The sequence below is a fragment of the Colossoma macropomum genome, unplaced genomic scaffold, assembly GCF_904425465.1.
Source record: "Colossoma macropomum unplaced genomic scaffold, Colossoma_macropomum, whole genome shotgun sequence".
NCBI lineage: Eukaryota > Metazoa > Chordata > Actinopteri > Characiformes > Serrasalmidae > Colossoma > Colossoma macropomum.
The window spans coordinates 35640269-35652701 of record NW_023494792.1 but is presented as its reverse complement, the minus strand read 5'-3'; the positions used below and the strand labels follow the sequence as shown (position 1 = coordinate 35652701).

Genomic DNA, 12433 nt, shown 5'->3' with positions numbered 1-12433 from the left:
CAGGATATTTCTTCTCTGTGGTATCTAGGTAGGTATATCTAAGCGAGCTCTCCTATCGGTTAGGATTAAGGAGCTGAACTGAAGGCCTGATTTTAAAATCAGATTAACCACGAACCTAATTAGAAACTGACCAACCAGTCATGGTTCGATTTCCAATGGGTAGGGCCAATTTTGTGACAAAAGTCACTAATACATCCTAATACATCACTGACTACGAATACAAGAAAGAGTCTAATCAGTAAATTTCAATCAGATGTCACTGTAAAACTGGTGCAAGATAAAATATATGTTAATGTCTGTTTCAAGCTTCAAATAAAACATAGAATGTCTTTCACAAGCTTTAAATGTCCACGTTTAAAAACTATGAGAATTGCTGTTAGCATAGCGCTACCATACTACTAGAATGCCATTAGGGTGACAGCAGAAATTAGCATTCTTGGAGAGGTGGCTTTTTTGACAGAGTTTTGACATTATGGAATTGAAGGCTTTGCTTCAGGACAGTTTTTGTTGGTTCTGTCATTAAAGGTTAGCCCTGCTTTTCCTCTCATTGAAAATGTACAAGGAAAAAAAAACACACGCACACACACCCCACTCTTGCTGCTGCTGACAGCATTATTGTATGCTCTTACTCAAGACGTTCAAAACATCCATCCTCCTCCTTCTTTGCCCTCTCCACGATGTGGAATGTTCTAAGCCCGTATGACGCTTATTACTGTACTGGCACTGTCGCTTCCTTCCTCATTCAAAGGAATTGTGTTGGCTATTGTTTGAAATAGCAATTTGCATGCAGTGCACTTTGGTCTTCAGCCTCTGTTTGTGTGCTGCTTATCCCCATCTTCACTATCCATCTACTAGTTTGCTAATGCCTGGCCCACTACAGGATTTTAACTAACTTATGTTGAAAACGTGAGAAACCCCGTTCATAATGATAATTTTCACCAGTTTTGTTCTTGATTGTTGTTAGTCATCCAAGTCCCAACACTACATGATCTGCCCTAAATAAAACACCACACAGTTTGATTATGCATGCGAACAGAAGTCCTGACCAATGGTTCCAATTCACAAAACCTCGCAAGACTAACAGGACTGTAGTTCTAAACAAACATGGCAAATGTCAGCGAGGCTGTTGCTTTGCTGGTGGTGTGTGTTTCCTGCACAGAAAAAGCCAAGTGGAAGAAAAAAATGTGTATAAAGCCATTGCTGAAAATAAGGGGTCAAGAGTTTATACACACTGCAATGCAAGCTTGAGGTGAATACATGCATACATATATACTGACACATATGAGGTGACAGTTCTCGATTTAGCTGCCATGCTAACAACTTCCATTGACACTGTCAAGTTCAGTTCAACTTGGCTCTCGTTGGTTGACGGTCTTTTTAAGGCATGTCAACATTTGCATTTCACATACGAGAATCAGCATCTTCCCCACACTACAGGATACTGAGTCGTAAATATTGAACATGTTTTTATTATTACGACTCCGTCAGGGAGGCCCGACTGTACTGGGAGTAGATCCGAGGAGTAAAGAGTGAATTGTAGACTCCCCACACCACAGGACAATAGGAAAAGATCATAGTTTAAGATAACTCTGATATCGGGAGACCTTGTGCGTTTGTTAGAAGGAGCAAATCAGCCTCAAAATCGCCCTGATTATCCTGTAGCATGGACCAAGACAAATCTGTTTCTTTGGTTTCTGAAAGTGTTAGGTAGGCATATTCTAACATTAGGTGGCAGCAATTTATTATTTATTGTCCTCATTAGATAGAACATTATTTAAACTTGTTATGTCAGTTGAGATCCCATTTTCCTGTCTTTCTGACTGAAATAATTGAAGTAAATGAAGTGCTGGAGGCTGGATGTGAGCTTGAGCTCGGCTTATTAGAACTTTTACACAAATTGTAACCACAGTGCCCGCAGACAGTGTAATATGTGGCACATCCATAAACGTGATCATAAAACAGGCAAAAGGATCAACGTTAGAATAAATGGCAAGACTAGAAAGGAACTTGAACAAGGACCCACTGAACTAAAAAAAAACAAAAAAAACAAAAACACACTTGTAAACGGCATATGTGTGCACAGAAACTGAACACATAGGTAAAACTAGTGATGAGAGGATGGGGCTAGATCTCAAGACATGCCATCATGTTTCTGTTCCCTAATAATGCTTTCCTTAGTCTTTTTGCTGTTGTTGTTTTTTTCCCCATTTTTTTCAATTCCATGCTCCTGATGACATTGTATGTTTCTACAAAGCCTGCCTGAAAGTGCCTGTGTGGCAGAATCGCTGAAATAACTCTACAGTATAATTTTTTTTCTTTAATTGAATTTATTCTGGGCATTTGGCCAAGGCCTAGAAGGCACTGGCTGTACGGCGGTGATAAGAGAAAAGCTTTGAGGTTACAATGTGTTATTGTTATAAGAGTGCCCTCTCTTCCGCCTTTGGAGTAGTCCAGGTAAAGTGTTTTATGTGCGCACACATACATGCGCGCAGGTGGTTTTACCAGATGGCGGGACGGCGCTCAAATCTCATGCAGTTGCAGCTGGAGGTTTCTCGCAGATTAGGATGCGTGCGTATGTGTGCGCTTTCTATCAGGGAAGTGGGCTGTTAGGGTGTGTTAGTGGGTGTTTTGGTGTGTACAGAAGGGGATTGTGTGTGTGGGACGTGTCACTGGAGTAGAAAGGAGACGTCTCCTTGCAAAGGTCACATGACTTGTATAGTCCCACCCTTTTTAACAAACAAACTATCAAAACTGCACCAGTGCTGTTGCTTCTGAGTGAATGTGCATGTGATTACTGTACTATTCATTCATAAGGAATGCGGCATTGTGTGACTGTGTTTTTGAGTCTCCATTGTAAGCGTCTTTGTGTGCGTGTGGGTAATTCCCAGAAGACTCGCACTAATTCAACAGAAATGTATCACTGCCCTTTGACTATGCTTACCGGACAAGTGGTAACAAAAACTCCTCCCGCTTCTAATCTCGCACTGTTGTACTGTGCACCACTCTCTCAACACCTCAGCCGCTTCTCAGACACTCCACAGGGAGGCCATTTTGAGTTTGGTATGAATTTGCAGTTTACAGTGTGGACCGGTGACTGTGACTGATATTGATGAATGATTGTAAAAGATATTATTATTCATATCAGGCAATACTGGAGTATTAAAATGGAAATTTAAGCTTGAATATGGCTGATGTAGATCAGATCACACAACTTGCACACAGTTGTAAGTACTATTATTTGAAATGGAAACAAATCAATGTATCATTACTAGGATCTGGTACGATATGAACATTTTGTATCTAGTTCTGATTTTAATCACATAAAGTGAAATCAATTTATGAATTTCATACTGCAGAACGGGAACTTTTGTGCTACCGTATTGTCCGTCACCATATGAAAGATACACATGATCTCCTGTTCTTGTTAAATGTGTTGTAAATTTTTTCATCATTTATAATTAATTTGTTTAATCAGTGAAGATGCAACATGACCGATGCGAATTCTTATCTTAGTCGTGTTTTCTTATTCAAAAAGTTGTTTGTGGGGAAAAAAAAAGTGAAAATCTCAAAAGTTTCTGCTTTGTTAGATCACATTGTTTACGTATCAACAGCAACAGTGGCACTAAGAAATTGCATTTTTATCAGAAAAGAGTAGCTAAAACAGCAGAAAGATGCCATTAAAACTTCAGATTTCCCATAATATCCACTGATATAATTTTATATTTATATTTTCCAATAGCTTTAGTTAAACACTGCTTTATGGGCTGATAAGACTATAAGCTGTCAACTGTGGATGTGACTGCCGTTCTCATGTTTCTTACTCTGCATTCACACTGGCAGCAACTTTCCCGCCTTGTCACCCAAAGATTTGATGCCAAGCAGATACCATGACAGTATGCTGTACTTCACTGGCTAGTGACTACAGAGCATCATCTATCAGATATTTTCCCACCCAGTTCTTACCACAAATCAAGTGCTTTCCCGCTAACAATTAAAATGACCTTTGTCTGCTCTCTAGCTGCGTGTCGCTGTCTGTGAATGTGAGTCTAATCTAATCTTAAATTATAATGACATTGGAGCACTTGGAAGTGGACTTCCCAGAATTCTTTGCCATTTTAGGTTCTATTGATTAAGTCTTATTTTCTTATTTTTCATGAGTTAATATCAGCCAGTTTTATCAACCAACTGATGCATCAGTCAGGCTCTAATTATGGGTTCAAATTGAGTTAAGTGTTACTGTTAATTCTGTTTATAACTCTGTAGGCATTTTATATTTAGTTTTGAACTAAGGCAAGTATTACTAGAGTGCGACAAGTACGGTATGTTGTCTGGGTATTTCAGACACCTCCTCTTGCTCTACAGAACTCCATCATATGGTATAACGTTCAGTGTGAGAAGCAGGTGGCGAAACCATCATAGCAGAGAGTGTAATTTCAAGTTTTAAAAACTTCATGTTCTGCACATACTTGTATTTACAGTTCCACGCAGTGCTTGTGTGCTTGTATTGTTTAGTCTGGCTATACTAAATGTGCCAGATAGCAAAAAAGACAGAATGCACATTCTTCCCAAGTGAAAAACAGTTAACCTAACCATTTGACTAAACAGCAAATTCTAAAATCCACATGTAAACAGTTCAAAAACTGCCTTACCTTAACGCTTCTCATATCATCATTGTGATATCTGACAGCTTTATCGAACATCTGAATCGTGCAGCCCTGCTACTTCCAATGCTCTTTGCGGTAGGAAGCAAGCTTAACTGAAATCAGGGAAAATGAGAATCAACCCTGTTTATAGCACAAATGTGAACATGTTCTGTGTTTCAGCAGAGCTGAAAGGTTGTACAAAGCTTTGTGTTTTTGTCCCAGAAGTTAAAAGAGCTGCCTAAGTGCTTTTTAAGTACTGTTTGGAGTGAACAGCTAGTCTAATTAGAGTCATGTGTTTTTCTCGGCAATGTTGTCACTTTTTCTTGGAACTTGAAACAGAGTCACTGATCTTCTAGCAGTAATTCAGAAAGTCGTGTAGCTTGTCTGAATTGTTTTGGCAGTGGAACACAGGCTGGAGCCCCAGACCACCTGCATGATTTTATCAGCTACCCCGAATTGAAGATCTTTGTCGTATGACGTGCACCACCGTACAGTGAGGTTAGGTTGAAGTGGTTATGAAGGATAATGAGGGTTGTTTACAGGAAGGAGGGGCTGCATTTTTGTTTCAGCCCAACTGCTGAGGGCTTTACCCAGAATCCACTGTGCCACCTTTTGTTGCACATTCACAGGCTGGCCCCGCTTTCAGCCCTTTGATGAGCACTTGACATCCGCCCTGGTGTCTGAAAACCAGTGAAGTGGCATGGGGAGGGATGAAAGGAACAAGGGAAGAAAAGAGTGCTGGGGAAGGTCTCTTTGAAAATACCTTTTCTTTTATCAGCCTAGTCATATCATGGAGCAGTCTGCAGGCCAGTATCACACAGAACAGACGGGGCAACACATGAATTACACTGTTCTCTGTTCAGCTTTAGGTAAAAGTGCTTATGCAGGCTTGAATGAGAATCTGAAGTGCGCATGGGGGCAAGACATTTTCTCAACATGTTTTCTTCTTGCGTGAGCTTGCATGCATAACATCTCCTCAGAAATATCTCCTGAAAATGAAAAACTTATGTGTAATAACTGTTTTGAAATGAAGTTAAATAAATGGGTGGCCTCTGATTTTTGCACAGTACTGTGATTGCGTGATTAATTACTTAGTTATGCTACGAATTACATTTGTATTAAAGTAACATTGTGTATCAACAGGTTCAAGTCTGTGCTTTTGACTCCTTTCCATTTATTCAATGTCAAGAATTGACACAAACAAGGTGAAAATGTAAAGGGTGTTTTTTTTTCTGCCAAACAAAGCTGCACACACAATAACTTCATCAAATTCAGCTCATAGTATCTCCTCCTCTACTTAGAAACAGTCCAGTTGGTTAAATTAAGCGTAATATATATACAAGAGTTTCACATGCTTTCAAATAATCTCTCTCTCTCCCTCTCCCCCTCCCTCCCTCTCTCTCTCAGAAATGGCATGGTGGTGTGTGGTGGCGCTCCTGTCGCTGCTGTGTGTCGGCCGCTCTCTCTCCATTCAGCCGTATGCCAACTTCTCCTCAGCCACCATCATCAACACAGTGGCTCAGGACCCGCACACTGGCCGCATCTACCTGGGCGCGGTCAACGCCATCTACCAGCTGGATGCGCGGCTGCAGAAGGAGAGCATGGCAGTGACGGGCCCGAAGAAGGACAACCCCTCTTGCACCCCGCCCATCACCGCCACGTGCACAGAGGCGCGTGACATGAACAACTACAACAAGCTCCTGCTGACCAACCCGAAAAACGGCTCACTGGTGGTGTGTGGCAGCATCTACAGAGGCATCTGCTCTCTTCTGAACCTCAGCCACGTGGAGCAGCAGATCTACTACAGCGACATGAAAGGAGAGAAAACCTACGTAGCCACCACGGATGAAAACGTCTCCGTAGTAGGGATAATCTCCACCCTCAAAAAAGGAGACGAATACCTGAGCGTCTTCATAGTGGGCAAAGGCTATGGCGGCTCAGACAGCTCCAAGCTCATCAGCACGCGGCTGTTGCAGGTCCACGGCGACATGGACATGTTTGAGAATGTGGTGGAGGCATCCATGGTGCAGGCCAGCCCTTTCGCTCTGCGCTACCATCACGACTTCCACTACATCTTCAAAGACAGTGGCTACATCTACTTCTTGTTCACTCGCATTCATGGCACCACCAATATCACCATGGTGGCGCGCCTGTGTGAGAATGATACCCATTACTATTCCTATACAGAACTTCAGCTCAACTGCAGCGTCAGTCCTGCAGACAATGACAGGAAAACCTACAACAAGGTATGAAAATGAATGACTTAAAATGGCTTAAATGAAAACTTTTTTTTTCCCCCAGTAAAGTTCAAAAGTTTGAAATCAGTGTTTTTAGGACTATAAACCAGTTTTGTTTCAGATAAATGTATAAAACAATTCTAATGTGCTGCTGGGAGGCCTTCAGGGAAAACTTAAAGTTTAAGTGTGTCTAGAATGATGAACAGAGTTGTATACAATCCTACCAACCAGGAGAGAGTGAGGCCTATTGTGCTCTCTTAGACTCTTGACCATGGATGGGTGTAGCATCACCAGGAATTGAAATATGTGTGTGTGTGTGTGTGTGTGTATACGTATATGTATAAGTGTGTGTGTGTGTGTGTGTATACATAATACTATTATTGTGATTATTTAGGTGCGGGCAGCGTACCTAGCCACACCTGGGAGTGCTCTGGTGAAGAACCTCAGCTCCCCCAGCATATACGGTGCACTGAATGCGAGCGATAAGGTGCTGTTTGCAGTGTTCAGCCAGGATGGGGACGCCTCGAATTCAGCGCTCTGCATGTACTCTCTTAGCAGCATCAATCTCAGACTGAAGGAAGTGATTGAGTCCTGCTACAAAGGAGAGTCTACATCTGTTTACTCACCTTACTCCTCCAAACCTGAGGCCATTTGCACTACAAAGAGAGAGGTAGGCTGGGTGTGAGTGGTTTAGTTCAGGGGTGTCCAGTTTCAGTCCTGGAGGAACGGAGTCCAACACAGTTTGGTCATTCCCACTTTTAACACATCTTCTGACCTGGTAATGAGCTATTCAGAGCAATGATATCACCAGTCAGTGCTGGACTCCAGCCCTCCAGTGGCCTGTCCTGCAAAGCATCTTCAGGTTACTGATGGTTCCTGATTAAGGTTTAGCTTCACGAAACCTATCCCAAAAGGTGTTAACTCATTTTTATGATGGCCACAGCTTTGTCCGTTAACCCATTTTTAGATACTATAATTTCCATCCGAAGCTTGGCCCAGAATTGTCCAAGCACTGTTTATATTATATATATATCCCTAATTCAGAACTTAACCTTCCCTGGAGCTGGTTAGGCATAGAGCATAAGCTGCCATTGTGATGCAGCCTGGTGAAAAATGGATGGCTGTTGTGAGACTGAATAAAGTCAAAAATTGGCTGGTTAATCAATAAATGCTGCTTCCTGAGACAGGCATTAGGACACTCTGGTTTAGAGTGCCATCAGTGTCTGTGTTTCATCAGCCACAAACAATAAACCAGAACAGGACAATTCATTAAGGACGAGTGTTGGAACATCTCTGTGTTTGTATGTCCAGCAGGAGAATATAATGGAAATATACCCATGTGGAGAGGAATTCCTGCCATCCCCTCTGGCCAGTAAACCCGAGTACGCTCTGACGGTCAACCCCGTGTTCACCAGGAAGAGCATGCTGACGGCCGTGGCTGTGGCCGTGGAGAACGAACACACGGTGGCCTTCCTGGGCACACGCCAGGGAGAAGTGTTCAAGGTGAGATGTTCTCCTTTATGATGCTGCATTGTGTCTGGACATTGTGGCAAATCAGGCGGTTCAAGTCAAAATATCACGCAAGTTGTGTCATTTTTTAAGACGGCAGCTTGAAGCGGACCACACATAGGCTAACTGCTAAACTCTTGGCTTCAAAGAGTACAGCTAGCTCTGAAGAAGCAGTTCTCAAATTGATTGGGTGCTGTGTTATTAATAAATCTGCTCAGTGACCCATTCACTTCTGATCTTATTCATGAGTCAAATGACAAAAAAAAAAAATCCATTGCATTTAATAGCACAGCAGTGCGGAGCCCCGGAGAGGACAGAGGTAAAAATAAACATTAATTTGAGTGAACATTTTGCACATTTGTACGCATGTTTTCTTTCATTCATGATCATGATTTCTTAATTTGTTTCCACGATTAAGAGTTCTCTCGTTTTCTTTTAATCATGCGCATGTTTTCTTTAATTCATGAGTGCTTTTTTTTAGTTTGTCATCACAATTTCTTAAGTTGTTCTCTCATTTTCTTTTAATTGTGATCATGTTTTCTTTTTAGTTGTGCGCACTTTTTAATTAATTTATTTATTGATTGATTTTTGATTCATGCACAAACAAAATAAATATAGTAGGTGCAGGCCATTTTATTTGTCATGTGCACAAGTAGCTAACAGCTTCCTGACACTGTCTTAGGTGCGTTATAAAGACACTGTAGCTCCTCTTCACAGTGGACGGCCCACAGAATCATCAGTGCAGCTGCAGTTTGGTGGTGAAATGCAGGAAGACAAACTCCAACCACAGCCTTCCCTAAACTACACTTTCCAAATATTATATTTAACAAAGATGAAGATGCAGCGTGGCCACTTAGCCCTGTTTCTGCTCGCAAGTGTTAGAGACCATCACACAATTACAGGAAGAAATTATCAGCATCCATGTTTAACAAACTCAAACACACACAGAAACGTTCATGTGGCATGAGGTCAAATGGTGAGAGAGTTTAATAGAATAATTGTACTATTAAAATCATTATTAAATAAATTATTGCACTATTTATCAAACTATGTCTTACAGCATATAGAGAATAAATATTTCTAAGTTGGTGTGACATGAGGTCTAATAATAAGAAAGTTTAATAGATTTATTTCACTATTAAAATCACCATAAAATAATTGACTTTACTATTTACTATTTAGTGTTTTTTTATATAAAATAATTTTTAAAAAATGACAAAGAAGAAGAGAATAGTATATTAATGTGTATTTCAAAGGTGATTTTGAGGTCAAAGTTTAAATGAACATTATTATGTTCATTTAACTATATTTGTTGTAAAAAAAAGTAGAGCATTATGTAACTATATATAATGAAACTGTGGAAATAAAACCATAAATGGCTGAAGTTAATAATGTGCGCTTAAACTGAATGTTTCTGTGTTTAATGTGAGGATGTTGAAACGCTGATCGTTTCTTCCTGTAATTGTGTGATGGTCTCTAACACGGCAGCTTGATGCGGGAGCAGGAGTGGGGCTAAGCGGTCGCGCTGCTTCTTCATCTCGAATTAAGAACGAATTAAGAAATCATGACCACGAATAAAAGAAAACGTGTGTACGAACTGGAAAATGTTCACTCTAATTATTATTATTATTATTATTTATTTATTTTTTTTTTTTACCTCCGTCCCCTTCAGAGCTCTGTACTGCAGTGTGGGGGGCTGGTATTTAATTTTATTTAGATCTTGCCTCAGGTCAAGCACTTCTGTCATTACAGCTAGTTTGGTGTCTTGTCAGTGGATAGTATGTGGCAGCCCAATCGTAAAGGCTGTAAAAATCATTTCGAACTATACAGGTTCGTAGGGGTCATCTAAACTGTGTTTCTGAAAAGCAGCTAAAAGATATCTGTATTGAGATACAGTCCCACTGACACTGAACAATCAACCTGTACTTACTATATTTTATCTTCTTTCACTCTGCAGGTGCATCTGAGTACTAACTCTGATGTGTATAACAGGATTCCAGGAGACAGTAGTGACGGCCAAGTACACAAAAACCTGTTTTTCGATTCCAGCTTGGATCATATCTACATTACCACAAAAAAGAGGGTTGGTAACCTGCTCACAGTTTGGACTTAGATTACATGTACTATAGCCTCTAAATGTATTTAATTCTCTTTGTTTTTAGCACACCGAAAATACCTTGTATTGCTATAATGAGTGACAAGTGTTGCTCGACTGTGGTCGACAGATGTTACAGTGCTGTAGTCTTTCATAGTCCTGCTCCAGCGACAAAATGTCAGAATAGAGCATCATCCGTAGTTTCTATGAAAATTTATATGATGGTGCAGTTAATGAATAAATTCCAGATAGTCTGAAAGTGCAGGGGGAAATTACACTGTCGTGGGATGCGTTTTCTGCTTGGATTAATTTTTAAAATAATTGCAGTTGTGTAAAAGTGAAAATGAAAGCAAATTGTCTTATAAATGTATATTGATCCTAGTTCTGAATAGCTGGCAACCTGTTCCGTTTCTGAAAGTAGCAATAACAAAGGAGCAGCAAGAAAGTACACATAGCCGCACATGGTGACCATGGCAACAGTCCAAGAACGTGGAACTTTGGGTTTCTATCTAATCCGAGTGCATGACAACGTCCGTGACACCCTAGCAGACGAGTGTTGAACATCTCTTTTACGTAATTTTTAGTGGAGCGACGCTTGTCCCCTGTACTATGAACTGGCCTTAAGGCTGTCAATAAATTAAAATAATAAAATGAAGGGTTTTTGTTACAAATGTGTTACATTTTCAAAAATTTTCTTTTTTTTCCAAGATATGTTGTTGAGAGTGATTTAGAGTAATGATAAAACACATCTTTGGGGCTTGTTTTCTTGTTCAGAAAGGTAGTTTGTAGGGGGAAAAAAATCCAGCTTTGTTAGATCACGTTCTTTACGTATCAAAATAAAAGCATTAACAGCATGTTATTAAATTCAGATTAAAGATTAAAGTCAGGCTTTACAGTGGCTAAAAGCAAAAAAAAACACAGTTTCCAACGTCCGACACTGATGTCAAGTGAGAGCCGTAGTGGCTGCATGTTCCAACCAATGAGTGCACAGTATATATCACACATATAATCAATATTTCTTGTTCTTCTTGTTCATACAGCTTGTGGATTCTTGTTCTGGTGGGGGCTCTTCAGAGTATCTGTATCTTTCCACTTTGCTGTTGCTTTTGTTAGTTTGTTGCTCATTGATTTATCCATCGTTCCCTAGCAAGCACTGTCCAGTGCAATCTGCCAAAGATGCTCAAAGTGTTGCTTTAAAAGCCATTTAGAAGCAGCAGTCTCAGATTCTATCATAGCCACATACAGAGTGCAACCAGCTGGGCTTCAGCCTGATGTAATGTAGGGTCAGACTAAGAAAAACTGTGACATTAATAAGTTTTCATGTTAACTTATTATTAACACCTGATTATAATGATTAAATGTAATCATTACCTGTAGAATATGCATTCACAGCTTCATGCATCTGCAAACCATTGAATCCTATAATGTATGTGACTTCTACAGTGCTTTGAACGCATTGGTTCTCTCCCTCCGCTCTAGATCACTAAAGTTCCTGTGCAAGCATGCGGACAGAAGAAAAACTGTACATCATGTGTGAATCAGCTGGATCCATACTGTGGCTGGTGTGTGCTGGAGGGCCGGTGAGTGACTTTTTAATGCCCAGGACCCTCTGACTGGTCGAGGATTCAACTCTTAGCTCCTTTTACTTAGGAATAACTTTGCATTTGCTTGATTTACATGCTTTCCCTGTAGTTACTGTTTAATTATCCCTAAAGCCTTTACACAATGAATGCAAAAACATGAAACGGAAATGCAAAATATGCGGACGCATACAGCTATACACCCTACATGTGACAAGATTTTTGGGGAATTTTGCAGACCTGATCAGTGTCATGCATTGATTTTCAGTAAATTAAGAACATGTCTGTCTATTGTTGGCAACAGTAAGGTGTTTTTTCAAAGCAGTAGGATCAACTGAAACTGATGGAGATTGTATTTCAGACAACAGT

At 40.4% G+C, this 12433-nt stretch overlaps 1 protein-coding gene across 3 annotated transcripts in view; it reads left to right on the top strand.

Annotated features, from left to right (window-relative positions):
- The window catches only part of plxnb2a (plexin b2a), a 169326-nt gene that overhangs the window by 110474 nt on the left and 46419 nt on the right, over window positions 1-12433 (top strand). For 2 of the 3 annotated variants that reach the window (XM_036576978.1, XM_036576979.1), the window contains 5 exons: window positions 6051-6889; window positions 7275-7550; window positions 8192-8383; window positions 10347-10472; window positions 11964-12064. In XM_036576978.1, the coding sequence (XP_036432871.1) occupies window positions 6053-6889; window positions 7275-7550; window positions 8192-8383; window positions 10347-10472; window positions 11964-12064 (1532 nt within the window). In that variant the 5' untranslated portion in view covers window positions 6051-6052. The remainder of the gene's footprint in view (window positions 1-6050; window positions 6890-7274; window positions 7551-8191; window positions 8384-10346; window positions 10473-11963; window positions 12065-12433) is intronic. The other variant, XM_036576980.1, reaches the window with a different exon arrangement.